General features: G+C 46.3%; 1 protein-coding gene across 1 annotated transcript in view; it reads right to left on the bottom strand.

Annotated features, from left to right (window-relative positions):
• The window catches only part of LOC129385609 (uncharacterized), a 46483-nt gene that overhangs the window by 12247 nt on the left and 14372 nt on the right, over positions 1-19864 (bottom strand). Inside the window, exons 2-3 of the mRNA XM_055072404.1 lie at positions 15744-15839; positions 14213-14239 (exon numbers count right to left, since the gene is read on the bottom strand). Of these exons, the coding sequence (XP_054928379.1) occupies positions 14213-14239; positions 15744-15839 (123 nt within the window). The remainder of the gene's footprint in view (positions 1-14212; positions 14240-15743; positions 15840-19864) is intronic.

The following is a 19864-nucleotide window of genomic DNA, read 5'->3' on the forward strand; positions in this document are numbered from 1 at the left end:
GATGTTCGCCGCGCGCGTCACATTGCATCCGCTGTTATAGCTACTGACGCTGCCTCCGCCGCTCAGACACTAGTGGAAGTAGTGCTAACCCAGCTACGTCACCCGAGAATCTTCATCAGCACTGGTAAGGTCGATGTCCAAGACTTGCTGACGTCGTATGGGTGCGTCGGTAAGCACAAAAAGCAGGATGCCAAACTTTTGCTGGCCAACGTGATTTTTTACTTGGGAGGAACCGTGAAGGAATGGGTTGAGACGCATGAAGTCAACATTACAAGCTGGGACTCCTGCGAAGAAAAGCTACGCGATATTTTCAGAAGACCTGTGGGACGTCAAATGGAGGCCACGCAAGAGCTAGTTTCTCGTGGCCAGACATCAACCGAATCGTGCGTCACGTATATTCAAGACGTTCTGGCTTTCTGCCATAAAGCGGACGCGGACATGCTGGAGGACACATTTGGACACATTTTAAAGGGCAAAGTGGCCGATGCGTTCAACCTCCTGCTTTGCAGAAACTGCTCAACAGATGAATCCATCATTAAAGAATGCCAGAATTTTGAGCAAGTGAAGAGCAAACTCATCGTACAACGTTTCGACCTACTACCAAATACGCTGCCACTTCCTTCTGCGATGACCCACCGGCGTCACATCCGCCTACAACTCCAAGCTTGCCACAGGTCATCCGTCGCTAACTTAACGGTATGGCTCCAAGTTCTCACTGTCCCCATTCGCATGGCAACATGACCATCTCGCTCATTGAAGCTGTTTTCAGCCTAGAAATTGCAAACATGGACATCTAGTCTGCCGTCCGTCAACGTCCCACCCCTACCGTTCCTGGCGTTGCCTCAGCTGCATCTCGACAGTGGTTCCCGAGTCGATATCGGAACCCCTCTGAGTGGCGAAAGCCGGATTACAGGCCAATTTAATTTGCTTGCTCCCGGGTCAGTCCCATCTCCCGCCACTGCCGTAGTAGCCGCTGGTGCTCCTGGCCTCGACCATACGCTGATTGCCACTGCGACCGAGACTCTCGGCCTCTGTCGCCACTCTCTGTACCATACCATGCCGGGCTTCCCTCTCGGGGAAACACCACTAGCCGCTCACCCTCGTCGCAACGCCCTCAGTCCCGTTCGCGTAAATGTCGACATCCGTCGTACCCGTCCTATGCGGCCAGCTTCTCGGGAAACTAAGCAATGCAGCCTTCGGAGATGAAGCTACATAAACTACTCGGACTGCAAAACATCTGCTGACCCCTGCTGCTCGACCGAGCCTTGTTGATATACTTGTGAATGATGTACCCGTTAAAGCCCTCATCGATACTGGCGCTCAGGTGTCCGTTATACGATGAGATCTTCGTGCCCTTCTCCGTAAAGTCCTGATCCTGCCGAGTCGCCTACCGTCCGAGTAGCTAATGGCAGTACAACAGCTGTGACGGGAATGTGCGCCGCCCGTGTCACGATTCCCTGCCATCCAGTGTTAGTCCTGTTCACTGCACGGGCCGAGTGTCCACACGAAGCGATTCTTGGAATCGATATTCTGACGGCCTATTCAGCTCTTATTGACTGTGCGACCATCCTTCGCCTTGAACTGCCCCATTACTTTGCCGACCCGACCAACAAGTCCCGACTTCGTTCTAAATTTGTTCGACTACAACCTGTTGCTGCGACTTAAATCCTCATGTCGCCTAATCCACCACTTCGAGATGGTCCTTCAGCGCCGTTCCCACTTTGCGACGTCCTCCTGGCACGTAAAATAGCACTACCAAGCTCAATTGTAACTCTTGTCAACAATCGAGCATGGCTTCCTCGTCTGAACTTTCGTTCGTGTCTGCAAGTGCGTCCTGCGGATGTATCTCTCCTGTGCTGTCACCTTTGGAAGACTGTGGAGTAGCTGCTCCTACGCCCGAACCACGATTGAACACTGCTGCAGCTTCTACACCTCCTACTGCACACAAGAAGTTAACGCCAGTGATAGCCACTTATCTACGACCTACTTACGTTGACGCCCTTCGCCGCATTCTGATGTCCTATGAAGACATCCTTGATTTGGGCAATCGCCCGCTAAGTCAAACCCGTGTCGTCACCAGTTTCGCCAATATGCCCGTAATCACAATCCGAGCCCAGGACAACGTATACAACAGCTGGGAACTTCTCTTTTGGTAATTTGTCCTTAACATTGACGAGCGACTGTCTTAGTTTCTGATTTGGAATGCGTGCCACTTGAACATTATACGAACGCAGAACACGGCTTAGAGCTTTACTTGAGGACGGGATATATGGTATTCCGGCGTGCTTTTGACCAGAGGCAGCATAAGGTAACGTTGGACGCGCCATTTGTCGTTCAACAGCATTGAAGAGAGAAGACGGTTGACCACAGGCAGTTCCCGCTGTACCACACCTACGGTGGCTGCGTATTCTTCCTGTCTTGTGCAGATTTTCACTGCACGTCGCAGAAGCGTGGAAACCAGTGCCTTTTTATGAGAAGCAGGTTGGATAGAGCCGAAATGCAGGTAGCGTTCTGCGCGAGTTGGCTTTCTGGAGACTCCAAATGACAAAATAAGCAGCTTTCTTTCAATCACCAAATCAAGGAACTGGAGCTTGCCATCGATTTCCTGTTCCACCGTTAACTGGATTGCCGCTTCCATGCTGTTCATGTGCACAGTGAACGACTGAACTGGTTCTTTTTGAATGATGCAAAAACAATCGTCCACGTAGCGAAAAAATGCCTTCGGAGCAGGGCTAAACGAAGAGAGTTCTCGACTTTCATGTGCTTCCATTGTCAAATTAGCGTTGGTTGCCGATATAGATGCTCCCATAACCGTTCCGTGGACCTTGTAGAAACTCTTTTGGAACGTAAAGTACGAGTTTGGCAAACAGAACTGCAACAGCCGAGCCAGATCCGGTGCATTAATAGTCGATCTGTCGGGTAGAGTTGCATTAGACCCCAAATCGGTCTTGCATACATCCACGGCCAGTTCCGTTGGCACAGCAGCAAAAAGCGATTTCCGTCAAAAGAGACCAAGATGTTTTATCCAGTGCGACGTCATAGACTTTGGCCATCAAGTCATAAGAGTTGCGCATGTGAGTGGCACGTTGTCCGACAAGGGGCGAAATGACACGATGTAAAAATCCTGAAAGCTTGTGGAGGGGGGAGCACGTAAATCTACAATCGGACACATGGAGCAGCCTGGCTTGTGAACCTTGGGGAGGCCATAAAGAGCTGGTTCTGAACCATTATGAGAAAGTACTGTGAAATACAGTGACTTGTGTTAAGGGGGGACCACGCGAAAGATATCAGCCAAAAGGTTCTGGCAGTCTCATTGCACCTTCGGAGTTGCATTCCGGTAAAGTTGAACGTACGTGTCCTTAACTGCTAACAGCCTCTTCTAACAGCGTCAACATCTGGTGGGAGTAGACGGATTTGTCCGAGACAGCAGTCGCGTGCCCCTTGTCTGCAGGAAGGATAACCACCTTTTAGTTGCCATGAAGCCTCTTTACCACTTGACGCTCTTCTGAAGACAGGGCCGAAGAAGGGGGGCCCCGAAGTCTGGAGCGAACAGACACAGCACGAATGCGGGCCTCATAATGGTGCGCGGGATCAACTGTTACCCTTTGCGGCCTCTGGTCGAAAGCGCGCCGGAATACCATATATCTCGTCCTCAAGTGAAGCTCTAAGCCGTGTTCTGCGTTCTTACATTGTTCAAGTGGCACACATTACAAACCAGAAACTATGACAATCGCTCGTCAATGTTAAGGACAAATTACTAAAACATGAATTCCCAGGTGTTGTCTACGTTGTCCCATGCTTGTATTGTGACTACGTGTATTTTGGCGAAACTGGTGGCTTTCAAAAGCGTTTTAAACAGCACAATTAGGGCATGAGTAAAGAAAATGTGAAATTCAGTGCTTTGGCTGAGCATGCCGCTTGAAGCGGCCGCGCAATCGGCTGGGGGAATACACGTGTACTTGCAAGGGAAAAGGGCTATCTCGATGCATTTATCTTTAGTCGCTTAAGATTAAGACTACGCCACACACTCTGAACAGCAGCGATGGGAATCTGCCATCAGTGTATAGGCACTGCCTGTGTCACGCGTTAAAAATTAACTTATAGGGTTTTACGTACCAAAACCACTTTCTGATTATGAGGCACGCTGTAGTGGAGTACTCCGGAAATTTCTACCACCTGGGGTTCTTTAACTTGCACCTAAATCTAAGTACACGGGTGTTTTCGCATTTCGCCCCATCGAAATGCGGCCGCAGTGGCCGGTATTCGATCCCGCGACCTCGTGCTCAGCAGCCCAACACCATAGACACTGAGCAACCACGGCGGGTTGCGTCCCGTGTTCAAGACTATTTAAATGAGCTGCTCCAACACCTGTGTCTACTTTACCTGTGAACAAGGCTCCTGTGTGGGAGCCGAAACGTCTTCTTTTGTTTTAAATATTACTTTGGTCGGCGTAGTGCTCCGAGTTTTTGTCTACCTTTTCACCATGTTCCATCCTGTTCAGACAGGCTTCCGTCAAGCATTGATCATCCTTAATTGACGGATTATGATTGCCCCTGGCCTTTTTCGCATCTCTGAGGGGTCTGGATTGCTTACCGTCCTAAACTAAACTCCTGAACCCCAACTGTTGGGTCGTGGATCAACTGTCACTTGCGCTGTTGGCACTCATCCTGCTGCAATTGTCGCCCTCTCGACAGTACCACTTGAGTCAACATCGTAGCGAAGTAATGCATCTTCCACACCATTGTTGGCAACCATGAGTCCTGACCTAACGCCTGCCCAGAGTCAAGATCTCCTCGCACTATTGAACACATACCGTTCTTTGTTCAACGTCTATTCGTCCGCCCTCGGTATGACTGCCGCCGCTACTCACCGCATACAGATTGATGGCTCCCGCATTGTTCGGCGGCACTCATATCGCGTGTATCTTACAGAGGTCAAACTCATTAAGGAAAACGTATCAGACATGCTTAGACGAAATATCAAACGTCCTTCATCGAGTTCCTGCTCCTCCCCAGTTGTTCCAGTGCAGAAGAAAGGCAGTTCAGTGCGTTTTTGCACCGATTACCTTGCGCCGAACAAAATCACGCGCAAAGGTTTTTACCCCCTGTCACGAATCAACGATGCACTAGACTCGTTCCACGGTGCCGAATATTTTTCTAGCTTTGACCTTACATCAGGCTACTGAGAAATGCCGATGTCCGAATCTGACAAAGAAAGAACGGCGTTTGCCACCCCTTATGGCTCTAAGAGTTCAATGTGATGCCTTTTGAACTCTGCAATGCGCCTGCTACCTTCGAACGCATGATCAATAATTTCTTGCGTGGTGTGAAATGGAAAACCAGTCTGTGCTATCTGGACGACATTGTAGTATTTTCAGTCATGTTCTCACAACATTTGCAACGTCTTGACGAACTCCTTGCCTGCCTTGAAAACGCTGGCCTGTTGCTGAACACACACAAAAAAAATGCAGTTTCACCAGCGAGACCATTAGTGTTCTGGGGCACTTCGCCAGCAAAGAAGGTATTCGACCGGACCCTCAAAAACTTGCTGCCATCCTCCAAGTTTGCCGTCCGCTAAGTCATAAAGACCTGCGCAGCTTTCTCAGACTTGCTTCTTACTTGCGTCGCTTCATACGCAACTTCACGGCGCTTGCGTCCCCGCTCTACGAACTCCTCCCCAATAACGTGCCCTTCGTTTGGTCCGATGAATGTCAACTTGTTTTCCTACCTTTGAAAGATGATCTGACGTCGGACGCAGTATTGTGCCACTTCGATCCGACAGTGCCCACTATACTTCACACTGATGCTGGCAGCCATTGTCTCGGTGCAATTCTACTGCAACGTGACAACACACGGGGCGAACGAGTAATTGCTTACGCTAGTCGTTCACTAACAACTGCAGAGAAGAATGACATTATAACCGAGCAGAAGTGCCTTGCTGTTCTTTGGGCACTCCAAAATTTCGCCCATATCGTCGCGGCCGCCATTTACCGACCATAACGCACTGTGCTGACTTTCATCGCTAATGAATTTATCGGGTCGCCTTGGTTGCGGGGCATTTCGCCTGCAGGAGTATGATTTCGACGTCACCTACAGGTCGGGAAAGAAGCATCAAGACGCCGATGCTCTGTCTCGCTACCCTCTGCCGAGCCATCAAGATTCACCATCGCCTCTCCGCACTAGCGTACGTCTCGAGTCATCGTCATTGTATTTACCCATCGCAACTCTCGATTGGCTAAGACCCGACCGCCCATCTTTCCTTGTGTCCCACCAACGTATCGATCCATACTGCCGAACTATTCTCCAACGCATGGAAGGTTCTTCGCCACCTTCAAACGCCTGACTTCGTGGACAACTTAATCTATTCAAGCTGCACAATGGGGCTTTACATTGCTACATTTATCACGTCGATGACAACAATTGAGTCCCAGTCATACCACGTTCCCTGCAACGTGAGGAGCTCGAAGCCTTTCAAGGTTATCCGATGGCCGGTAATCTAGGCTACCACAAGACTTACGACAGAATGCTATGGCGCTGCTCGTGGCCTGGCCTGTCTTCAGCCTTTGCGAATTACGTTGCATCCTTCGTTTATTGTCAAAGCTGCAAACGACCGACAATAGCTCCTTCTGGCTCTTTTCAACCTCTGCCTTGTCCAGCTTCGCATTTCTAAGGAGTTGGAATAGACATGTACCGTCCTCTTCCCACGACCTCACACGACAATCATTGGATTGTAATGGCCGTAGACCATGTAACATGCTTTGCGGAGACATCACTTCTACCATTCGGGGCTGCTGAAGTCACCGATTTCTTTCTACACAACATTTTCTCACGCCATGGCACTCCGCGCGTTCTATTCAGCCACCGCGGCAGAGTCTTCCTCTTTTCTATCTTTACCGAAGTTCTGCGTGCATGCAACACAATTCACAAGACGACTTCCAGTTACCATCCGCAGACGAACGGCTTGATGGAGCGGTTTCATCGTACCCTCTTCGATATGACTGCGACGCACTTCCACCCCGACCACACGAACTGCGACGCAATCCTGCCGTTCGTGACATTCGCCTATATCATGGCTACGCAACGTAGCAGCGGCGTTTCACGTTTTTTCCTTGTCTATAGCCGTTTACAAAGTTTCGTTCTTGATGTGTCGTTCCTTTCGACTAGTGAACCACCAGCAGCTCCTTTCTCGAGACAGTTTCTGTCGCGCCTCGCGGAATGCCGTCGCCTTGCCCGCCTTAACAGCGGCATCTCCCAGGACGCTCGCAAGTCTCCTTTAGACTCGACCCACCCTGCTGTGACTTTTTCTCCTGTCGACGATGTTCTTCTTTGGACTCTTCTGCGGGTTCCCGGCTTATGCGAAAAATTTCTCACGCGTTTTATTGCACCTTACACGGTCATTGAGCAGACATAACCTGTCAATTACCGCGTCTCGCTCCCATAGAACGCCACCCGATCACCGTTGCCGTGGGACAGAGATAGTGCCTGTCTCTCCACATACTCAACGCATACTCAACGCATTTCATAATACTTCCGCTAGGCAAAGCTGCCGCTTCCACAGCTAGAGGTAATTGGTGCGAGCGCAGCACATGCCTTACGTTCAACTTCATCATCCCCACATGTCATCATCCACTGTACATCTGCTTCACCTGTGTATATCCCCAGCAGCACAGCTTGATCCTCGAGGTAGCAGCACGAGCTCGGCTGGAATGAAGCGGTTCCTTACAGTATACAGAAGTGGCGCGACCCTGTGGGGTGGAGGCGCCAAAAAGGTATCACGGAGTGTGCGACTTTCTAATGTGTGGGTTGGGGTCTTTAAAGACAGGGAGAGAAGAAAATAAAAGAAGAAAGAGTGAAGAACAAATAGGCTAATAGCAGAAAAATCGGGAGGGGTCAGGCATACACCGAACAGGGATCGTACGGTTGATATATGAGTAAAAACGTCGAGGAGTATATCAATTTGAGTGCAAGGGGAGAGGAAGGGAAAAGCCGCAAATGGAGGAATAGTTGAGCTTAACAAACGAGGTTAGCTGGTCGCATAACGTATTCTGTGGGTTGGTAATGATGTCGGAAGTTCAGGTTTAGTAACGGCTTGTAGCGATTCCAAGTTGCCACGTGTGAAATTGATTCTCATTGGGTGCAGGCGTTTAAACTTGTGTATGAAGTATAATTCCGTATATTTCCTCTCGCGAGGTGAACGAAAATTTGCTTGTGTTATATAGAGCCTTGGCTTTATCCATTACATGGGCAGCTTCATGGAGGTGGCTTGTTACTGCTTGAGGTAAATTGTGTTTCGGACCTTCGCGACGACCGTTGAATCTTGTATGGATTTGTTGTCCAGTTAGCTATGTATAGTTTCTGACAAGTCTCACACTCTAGACAGTAAACTACGTTACTTGACCTACAGCTGAGACTGCAAGTTACCTTGTGAACGTAAATGATGCTACACTTTTTACTGCAGTAGCAGATTGCATATGTTTGTATATAGAGCACCTGGCCGACCACAGGAACCGGATGTTGACTTCGTCTTTGTGCCTAGTTTTGGAAGCACGAGAATGGCCTCGAAATTAATGTTTTCTCTGTAGGCTACTCTCTATCAGTCAGGAAAAATCTTCCTAGGTTTTGGGTCTGTTTAGAAGTGAATAGAATGCATCGAGGATGTTGCTCACGTTTGATTTGGTAGAGCGTTTGACATTCTTGTAGTAAAGAGATGCGTTGTTGTCCTTCTGATCTTAGGGCGTGGTTTGAGGACCTCGGCCCACTCGAACTGAGTTGCAAATAGTGTAGGCTTTTTGAAGGGCAGGATTCCGATTGTTCCTGTTTGATAAGGTGATAGAGTGTTTCTGTTTAAGGTGATAAGGTGTTTCCTGCTTGATAAGGTGATAAGGTGTTTCTCTAAACTGATTGAGTCTATCTATGCATTCTTGGTTTTCAATTACCGCCGTGGATTAGCGATGTATCGATCAGTAGGTGGAGTTTTATAAATGTTTGAAAGCAGCTAGAAGCGTTCTGAAGTTTCCTTGCTTGCATTAAGTTATTTGAGCTCTAATGGTATTATGAATTTACCAGTAAAATGCGATTTCAGCTTGTTGGGAATTGTAGGTGCGTATAGTAATGTTGTATGGTTGTTTACGGTAGTGTGCAGGGTTACTTAGCTGTCTGCAAGCCCCTTCCTTGTACCTATGTACTGGCCAAACAACCATACTTCTGCCCTTATCCGCTTCCTTAATGCCAATGTGGTTCCGGCAACTAATATTTGAGATGATACTACTCCATGAGACAGTTATGGTTTTGATCGTTTGGCTGTGTTGGAATAACATAATTTCTATAGTGACAGTTTTAAGATATAGCAGTCCAAGTGAATTGAAGTGGAAGTTCTGTCGCCCGTTGTATGGCGCGTTGTTGTCTGCGAAAAAAATGCTTGGTATTCATTCGATAAGGTCCTTGGAAAGTTGGAATTCATTTATTGTTTATTCTTGGGACAATTGGTTAGGTCCCTGCTAAGCACGCTTAACGGTTTTGAAACGTTTTCAACATTAGAATGGTTTAAGTTTGAGAAGAATTCAGCCACGCCTTGAGTTTTTAGCCTACAGTTCCCTCTTCTTGGCATGAGTTGGCTGTTTGCAAGAAAGGTTGTTTCATGATTAAAAGTCCCTGTTTTATTCTGTTCTTGAGCCGATTGCATGGAATGTTTTTCTCGGTAATGCTTTAAATCTTTCGTTTCATCCGGTGTGAGAGCTTTGTTGTGAAGTCTGTGGCTGAAACTTTCCAATTGTTCTTCACAATATTCCTTGGACATGTAGCGCCTACCGACGCTGCAACGCGAGGCTGCTAATGTCGGCACTGACAGCCGGCGCCTTGGTACCGGCTGCGAAATACGATAAAAATAAAAGTGGGCAGCGCGTGTTAGATGCGCGAGTATGGTATGCGCAGTTCTCTTCTAGAAGATTGCTAAGCTGGTCCTCTTGCCCTGGCGCTCCGCTGCGATCCCTCAGTTTCCGACAAGTATGTTCGAAAGTCAGATTTGTGCATTGTTTATTCTTGTTTGCCAGTTTGAAGGACCGTGTGGTGGAAGCTTGGTAGCTAATTGAGCAATCTATGGAGTAAACTTGACCTCTTCATCTGGCTTGCATATATTATGAAAAAAAAAACATTTGTTTCAGTAGAGATACCAGTAGTCATTTGGGCAGTGCGTACTCAAGGAGTACAGGAGGATGTTGAATACCTTGGAAAATATGTACAAAGATTGTACAGCTGCCTTGGTTCTGCACAACAAAGGTAAAAATATTACCTATCAAAAAAGGGGTCAGACCGCGAAACATATTCTCTCTTATGTTATTCACGGCATGCTTGAAAAAAATATTCAAGCTTTTACACTGGGAAGGCTAAGTGGTAAGGACAAATGGCGACTATCTCGGCGTCCTTTGGTTTTGCAGATGACATTATCCCGCTCGCGAACACTGAGGACGAAATACTAGAAATCATTGTGGACCTGAACCGAGAAAGTGTAAGAGCGGAGTTTAAGACTGATATGCAGAAAGAAAGATAATTCTAAGTAGCCTGGCAAGGAAGCAAGAATTCAGGATCGTCAGACAGCCTCTAAAGTCTGTAGAGGAGTACGTTTATCGAGGTCATTTACACACCGGGGACCCAGATAACGAGAGGAAATTCACGGAAGAACAAACATGGGTTGGATCCTGACTGGGCGCTTACAACTGTCGCTGAAAAGAAAAGTGTACAATCATTGCATTCAGCCTGTGCTTACATATGAGGCGGAAACTTGGAGGTTAACAAAGAAGCTCGAGAACAAGTTAAGCATCGTGCAAAGAGCGATGGAATGAAAAATGTTAAGCTTAACGTGAAGAGACAGGAATAGAGAAGTGGGGATCAGAGAGCAAACGGGGAGAGCCGATGTTCTAGTTTACATTGTGAGAAAGAAATGTAGCCTGACATTTCGCGTAATGCATAGGGTAGATAACCGGTGGACCATTAGAGTTACAGAAGGGGTGCCAAGGGACGGGAAGCGCAGTCGAAGACGGCAGAAAACTAGGTAGGGTGATGAAATTAGTAAATTTACAGGAGGGAATTTGAATCGTATAGCGAGCGGCTGGGCTAATTGGAGATCTCAGGGAGAGGCCTTCTTCCTGCAGTGGATATAATAGGCTGATGATGACGACGAAACAGATGATTATCAGATTTATCGAGTCCTTGGACAGGAGCAGTCATTCTTGCGAAGAAAAAAAAATAACAGTTGGCACTTCTGTGTCAAATACAGCTGATTTCAGGCTGTGACTAAAACGGAAGTTTACACTTTTCATGAATCTATGATTCAGCCTTTGTGCTAACGCACGGCTGCACTATTCAGCACGGAGTAACAACGCTACCAATATGAGTATAATCACAGCAAGGCAACACCAAATAATAAGCAAGAATTATAAATGTCCAATCCCTACTTGGATGCATGTAATAGAGCGCTGGACAGTTGTAATAAACAAAGATCGCTAAAGGCCCGTGCCTTTAAGTTATCGGTGCATTTTACTTGAAGTGCTGACGACAGACACCTTTGCAACCTACTGCACAGTGGCACCGTGCTCAACTGTTGATTGCAAGCAACGCGAGTTGTCAAACGCATTAACATGCCACTGCAAGATCAGCAAATGCAATATACACAACACTCTACCGGTATGTAGTGGAACGATAAAACAAAACGAACGATAATTGAAACGCCTGCTTGCGTTTGGTTGAATGTAGATATTTGATAAGTTCTATAAATGAAAACAGAAAACTCCTGAAGCACGCAGACGCATACTCTATTGGAGATCAGACAACTTGAGTGACTGCATGATCTAGTGCTCCGACGAAGCCAGTACACATTCACTTGGTTACAACCACCAAATACCGGATGACGAAAAAAATGCCTGTTGTATCCAGACACTGGATGCAGCTAAATTCTGTAATTTCTATGACTTGAACTAATATGATCACTGTTAGCCTTGCACGACCATATTGTAAGCATAGATTAAGTTTTCCGATTCAAGCCCAAGTTGTACGCGGCCACCATTACGACTTTAGCGCTTTAGATAAAGGGCATTTGATGAAGCCGAACAAGTCATGAGCGAGCTTTAGAAGGACATTTCACGTTCATTGGTGCTTTGAAGCAATCTTTGGCCCGTGGGTTCATGGCACCATTCTGTCGTGTCTAGTATATTTTTGGCATGTTAAAAGCTGTTGCAGCGGCTCATTTATGCTACTTTTTACAAACGGAATGCGTAGGGTTGTCACGGATCTCCTCCGGAGAACACTCTGGCAGAAAGAATGGACTAGGCGGCAGGTGTACCCACACAGATGCACATTTAATACAACCCACGCGACACAAACACCAGCACACAAACCTAACAAAACTAACACAAAATAGAAAGGCTATCAGTACACACGACCCGGTAACACTGCTACTAGCGCTCTACTGTTAGTGATTGGCGTTCGTGCTCACGTCTGGTTCGGTGCGGATGTGGTGTGGTGCGGGTCCCGTAGCCGGCGTCTGAGTGGCGTTCGACGTTCTAGGGCTGGCGTCGCTGGCGGCGTCGTTGGCTGCGTCGTACACGCTCCCGGTCCAAACGCCCGTGGAGGTGTGGCCGATGATGTTGGCGTTGGGGCACCACCCGGAAGAGTGGCAACAGCGCTGGACACCCCTGGCCGTAGCAGGTGGTAGCGTCCATAGAGTTTCCTACAAAAATTACTAGAGGGAACTCTGGCGCTGCAGTCATCTATGCTGCAGTCGTTGTCCTACCATGGGAATGATGGGAACTACATGGATATGTCTGATCTTCGTGCTTGTGGATTCAGACGTTCTTGTGGCTTTGTATATTACGCTAAATAAATCTTATTGTCGTATATTTCAGCGCAGTCTATATTTTTCGAAGTGCAGAAGACGCCGGGAACGCGTACAATTGCTATTAATTGCAACGATTGAACTTGTCCAAGTGGCCAAACCGAAACGCGCCAAGCGTCTCAAAGCACTGGCATGCCTGTGATGTTTAATGTCTGGCATGCCTGTGATTAATGATGTTTATCTAATTATTTATTACGCAACATACTGTTGAAAATGACGAGTTTACAAAGTCAGAAAGCCGTTTGAAGCCAAAATGACGAAGTTTAGGCAAATCCATGTACTTCCCGTAATTCCCCCATGCTGGGACAACCGCCTCCATTGCAGCTCCCGTAGACGCTAGCGCCAGAGTTCCCTCTAGTAATTTTTGTAGGGAACTCTATGGTAGCGTCCTCCGTGGACTCCCTGGAACGGGCTCACGAACGGCAGGAAGTCTGCGATACGAAGCCGTAGAATGCGAGCTCACCGGAGCAGTAGCCGGCGTCGCTCTCTTCCGGTCGAACCGTCCCTGACCCGCCGAGTCTCCGCTGCCTTGTTCTTTCCCCCCGTCTCTCGCCCTTCCTCGCCCTTTTATAGCCTTCTTGTTAGTGCACGTGATCCTTCTCTTCGTCTTCTCTTCTCCATGAATCATCGCTTTCCATCTCACCGGATACTTCTTCTCCTCTTCTCCACCAATCATCTCTTGTCACCTCACTGGGAACTTCTTTATCCTCTTCAGTCTTCGGTTAACCCACGTCATCCTTAACGCCACCCTCGTCCCCTTCTTGAAACTTTTCTTCGTTTATAATTTTATTTTAGCCTCCCTCTAATATGTGACAAGGGTTTCCACTTTTCTGAAAACGTACCTCATCGTTCTTCTGATGAAAAAATTTCCTAGACGTCCTTTCAAAACCGAATTGAATAAAGATTACCTACACCAACATGTTCACTAGCCTAAAGATCAAGGGGAATACGTAGTTGTATATAGACAGCACATTTTAAGGTGAAACATACGTTATCAAAGAGCAGTTTCTCAGTTTCTTTCGTTCTCATCAAGGCAGAAAGGTGGCGTCAAATAACATTTGTCCGCTGCGTACTTTGTATTGCCATGTTAGAGCTAAGAAAATTTTTGTATCTATATATTTAGGTGGACGCGTACTTCTCTTGCAATTAACCACGTTGAATAGACATGTCAATGAATGTAATAATTTTACGATCGTGCTAACACAAAAAGCGTTTCTGTATATAAGAATATGATTTACCACTTAATGTGCCGACTGTAACTACATCTCTAAATACATAATATTACATACAACTTACCAAATATCATTGAGAAGGAATGTGTACTTACGATATTCCTCTGTTTTACGAAACTCCTCTAGAAAAGTAACAAGAAAATATAAGTTTACATAATGCATTGTGGAAGTTCTCACAAGAAAATGGTGTCATAATATAGAAAGAAGAAGCCGCAGTGTTCAAAGATGTTGCACATTCGAAACGATTCACCAAATTTCAACAGTCATCATGGTAGAAGGGTTAACGGGTTACGTTCTTTCCTGCTAAATATCATATCTCCCTCTCTCCCTCTCTCTCTCTCTCTCTCTATATATATATATATATATATATATATATATATATCATGAGAAGCCAACAAACACTTACACCTAGGATAACATAGGGGAAATTCCTTGGGCTTAATAAATGAAATAACGAAATGATGAATTAATGGGAATTAAAGTGGATGAAAAAACAACTTGCCGCAGGTGGGAACCGAACCCACAACCTTCGCATTTCGCGTGCGATGCTCTACCAATTGAGCTACCGCGGCGCTGTTTTCCCGTCCACTTTCTTGGGTATTTCTGTGTCCTAGTAGAACTCTGGGAGTGTTAGCCAGCGCCATCACTCACATACCTTGGCGGCGGACGTGGAACGTCCTTTATGCCGCAGGCGTCACGAGAACGTGATCTCTTTTTTTGGGTGAAGGCAACTGGTCAATAAACCCGCACTTGCTACCTGAAGGCATCAATGTTGCCGGATCCGAGACCCTCGTTATGTAATAAACGAGAAGAGAGGGGGTTAACCGAGGGTCCCGATTTTTATTAGTCATATCATGAGAAGCTAACAAACACTGACACCAAGGACAACACAGGGGAAATTCCTTGGGCTTAATAAATGAAAAAGATACGATGAATTAATGGAAATTAATGTGGATGAAAAAACAACTTGCCGCAGGTGGGAACCAAACTCACAACCTTCGCATTTCGCGAAGTGGGTTTATTGACCAGTTGCCTTCACAAAAAAAAAAATCACGTTCTCGTGACGCCTGCGGCATAAAGGACGTTCCACGTCCGCCACCAAGGTATGTGAGTGATTGCGCTGGCTAACACTCCCAGCGTTCTACTAGGACACAGAAATACCCAAGAAAGTGGACTCTCTATGTGGCGAAAAACTTATGAATTCACTAGCACTTATTCCGTAAGAAATTCAACATTTTTCCTATCCGTTTTTTTTTCAATACTATGCCTTAAAGTCATGCTAGAGACATTACATGACAGGTTGGCATATCAATAGCTTTTGAAAATATCCATATGTTGATGATAAGTAAGTCATAAGAAGAAACCGACATCTTAGATGTCACGCGCAAGGCACCTCCATGCCTTGCGTGCGAGAGGAAAAGGCGCGCTTCTACCCGGCCTTCTTCGCTCGCGCAAGTGAGATTAAGCCGCATTCGCCATTCACCCTCGCACGCTTTCACTTGATCATAAAGCATATGGTCCATAGGGCCTTGGACCTTATTCGGAAACTTACAGTGACGGCGACGAAAGAAATGTCTCTGCAGTGCCCATGTAGTTGCTATCGCAGTAAAAAAATTAGGTGCTCACCGTAGGAAATAGAGTAAACTTCCTTAATTACACCACAAGATGATTCTTCATTTTTGTAGAGCAGCTCACGTGCAAAGGTAACGTGAGAGTCGACTCCTGAAAAAATATTGAATATATATATCTTTAGCTACTATATATACAAAAATATACTGAGGTCATTGGATTTCATAGCATATAGTGAGGTCACGCTGATACAAGCTTATCTCACTTTGTTCCTCTGTGGTTACCTAAACATTGAGTTATGAAAACGTATTTATGAAGAATGACTCATGCAGACTGGCAAGTAACAGTCGTTTACAATAAATCAATAGCTGTGGATTGACATACAAGAAGCTTTTGATGTATTTCTTATGTAATTTTCCGTATACCATGAAACAATGAATCAATATTTCACGCAAAATTATACGCCGTAAGCCTTGTGCTATTTTATCGGTGTATATCGGCGTAAACGCTCAGAGGCGCGTTCACCCAAACTGCTAAGGGAAAGCAGAACAGCTTATTATATTTTCATTCTTTCACACGTCTTCGTTTGTGGAGGTGGTGCAAACAGGGTATGAACAAGCAGAAAGATGGATTGCTCCTTATCATCTGTATTGCACTTCTACCTTCTTAGCGTCGCCCTGATTTCAATTATTTCAGCGCGGTGTTGGTTTATATATCCGCTGGAGGTGGTGACTTAAGTCAATTATTGATTCCAGGCCTACTATATGAAAGGAAATCTTTTTCTTCGAGATTTACCGCCAGTTTTTCTTATAGGATGTGTGTATTTTCAAATTTTTTCTATCATCTGTGAATGGCCAATCTAGAAAATAGTGCAATGTGAAATAGGTACTCCCATTGTCACTTGGCATGGACCCCTGGACATGCGCCTCAGGAGTTACAGGGTAGGTCGGACTGTATGCGACTGGTTTACTCTTTCTAAAACAGATGTTTTGTACATTTCATTAGAAGACCACATCAAACGCGTAAAGGCTAAATGAAAAGCTGATGAATATAAATGAAAAATACATACAATACGAACAAACTGGGCTATACTTTTTCACCCTTAAAATGTGACTTTAAAACCGCACTTATTGCAGTGTGCAAGTGAGTACCCTTCAAAGAGACACTACAAGTTATTATCACGTTCGTACGACAAATCCTTGACACATCACGCGCCTTCGTAGTACCTTCAGGATTAAAGCGCGAGCTTATATACAATGTGTGGCGCGCATGAGACGTATAGCTTGCGATGCTTTATTTGGCAGTCGTTCATTCTACAGAAGCAAAGAAAATTGACAGCCTTAAGGCGCAACGCGAAGTGGTGGAGTCCAGTCAGCAGCAATCCTTGACGCAGAGGGTGACAGTTGTGCCATACATTCGTGACATATAAGACGCTGTGAATAAGATTGTCAACTGGCAAGCAACTTAAGCACCTAAATTGGCGTGTGGTGCTCTATGCCTCCCGTTAGTTGAAATGCTTGTGCAGAGCAAAGAAAGCAGCTGTTCTGGGACTGCACGACTGAAAAAATGAACCTCGTAAGCCTAGTAGCCACTCTCGTGTGGAAGCGACTACGTTGACAAGAGCGGACGATGCGTCAACGATGGGCTGTGTTAGCACGATGAAAATATAGCAATACCCATCCAGTGGTAATTATTTATGTAATGCTAATCATTCCTGGATGGTAAATACGATGCCGATTTGAGGGCGAACTTTTTTTCAAAAGCGAAGCATTCTTTGCCTACAATTTCATGGTTTCACCTGTGTGGCTCGATCGCTCGGTCTGTCGGTGGTGGGGGTTCTCGCCCTGCAGATTCGTCCTTACTCCTAAAAAAGTGACGCATAACCTTCTCTGGGATTTTTCTAAGTATAGGTAAGCATTGGCCTACTTGCTCACTTCAGCGCAGCTCGGTGTTATTATCATTGTTAGGAAACTTGATCGGACCGGTATAGACTCTTAGCAACCATTATCGATCGTAATCAGCTTTATCGGACTAGATTGGACCCTTTGTAAACCTTATCGGTTATCAATCTTATCGGTTCTTATCAACCCTAAACGCATCGAGGATGCATTGAGTTTGGCATTCGATTTCCACAAAATCAAAATTTTCCCGATGTGAACAATGCTCGAAGTCGGCTCTGCACGTGGTCCTAAAAATGGCTCTTATTCCACTATCAACAAATCCTTCAACAAAGTAGTCATAGAAATTGCTTTCGTTTGACGTTTGTTTTGTACCGCCGGCACAACGCACTAGTATCATTTAGATATGTTCACCTTCTGCAACCGTGGGTCTTTAGTAAAGTTGCATGAGGCCACTCATAATTCAGTACCATACATAAAAAATAAAGTGGTTGTATAGCCAAGTGGGTAAGACACTCGGCTTCGGAGCGTGAAGTCGTAGCGTCCACGCTCAGCCGCCTATGTTATTCTTTTGAATTTATTTTGTTTTACACAATAATTTATTTATAGCGATTCATCTATGTGACAGATGGACGGATGGGTTTCCTTGTGGGATGGGCGTGTAAATGCTTACGCATTTCAATAAGGAAAGGCGTTGGGTGGCAGGATTCAAACATCTGCGCCACTGTGCCGCAGCACGATGCTCTCACCATTAACCTCAATCCACGTGTGTTTGTCTCATGGCAATACCAATTATATTCCTTCAGATGGATCCCACGTGTTGTATATGGTTTCCATATTATGGCACACACCCACAACACGGGATTGGTCAAGAAGTGGCTGGTGCCTTTAGTGCGAACGCCAACACTACCTCCTTGGGCTTATCGCCGTGTGCTGAAGTATATGTCTCCATCCTATGGCACAAAGACTCAGCAGCGGATCGGCCAAGAAGCGTGTTGGCGTGTTGATTGCGATGATGATTCACATAGTATGGCACATAGGATCAATTGAGCTCTGGGGTGCTATAACGTAAAACTATCCCAATTCTGCAATCAGCCCACTGCGATTGGTCAAAAACTTTTTTGCACCCCCCCCTTCACCTCTCTGTCACGCGACGTCACGAAAACCGCGATAGCTACCCATATGATACAACGTGTACACAGTGATTATGCATAATTTGACCGAACAAAACAGAACTAGTTATTTCTGATTTAACACATATTGCCATTAGCCCTCGGCTATTAGTCAAAAGTTTTAGGGCGGCACCCACATCACCTGCTTGTCACGCGATGTTACAAAATCCCAAAAGCTTACCGCGTCAAAGTGACGCGTACGCGTTAAAGCTGCATTAATGTGCCGAACACAACTAAATTTTCTTCTGAATAGGCGCAGGCTGCCCCGTTCCGAAAGGAATAAAAGATGGCTGCCGCCGATCGCTCCGCTACTGGCTACTCGCCCCTGCCGGAGAGCATGGGTTTATTTGCGTGTAATAAAATTTCTGCGTGGCCGTGTAACGTGTTCGAGAACTTTAGGCGCGTTTACGACCTCGTTTTGCCAACTCTTCTTTGCTGAGGATCCGTTTTAGCGTCATTCTTAAGCTTCCGTTCCATGCCACCGAAATTGTGGATGAGCCACCGCAAGCTATGTAAGAGAAAGCGGACCACTCGCAGACGCCGGCACCACCCTCTTCATCTGGCTATCGATATTCGTGCAGTGGCTCAGCCCCATCAAATCCGTCTCCACTTTAGCATGCTCCTTGCCTCTTGTGATCCAATTAGATAAGACAACCCGCTTAGTGCAGGCAATGTTATTCGTTTTTCAAGCAAACAAAAGTGACCTGCTATCAACAAGGGGAGCATTTGATTGGTTTGTTCAGACAACCCTGCGGGTGACCGCCCGATGGTTGCGTCGGCGGTTACGCAAATTTGACGTCAGGAGAATGGAATGAAGACATATTGGAATAGTTTTACGTTATACAGCCCCTGGTCAAGAAGCGGACTGTACATATTGTGCGCACCCCAGCTAGCTCTTTGACATGACCGAGACGTTAACTTTAAATCTTTTTAACCTCTTAACGACTGCCTAAAGCAGGGAGCATGACATACAGCCCTCGCTCTGCATGTGGCCCCAAGCAGATATTTAGTGTACCGCGATGCTCTTTTGTCTGCTGTGGTGTGCGGCTGGGGAAATCAGAGTATGACCGGGTTGTTGCGGCAAGAGGAAGCAAAATGCGAAATCTGT

Source organism: Dermacentor andersoni, chromosome 7, assembly GCF_023375885.2.
Source record: "Dermacentor andersoni chromosome 7, qqDerAnde1_hic_scaffold, whole genome shotgun sequence".
Taxonomy (NCBI): Eukaryota; Metazoa; Arthropoda; class Arachnida; order Ixodida; family Ixodidae; genus Dermacentor; species Dermacentor andersoni.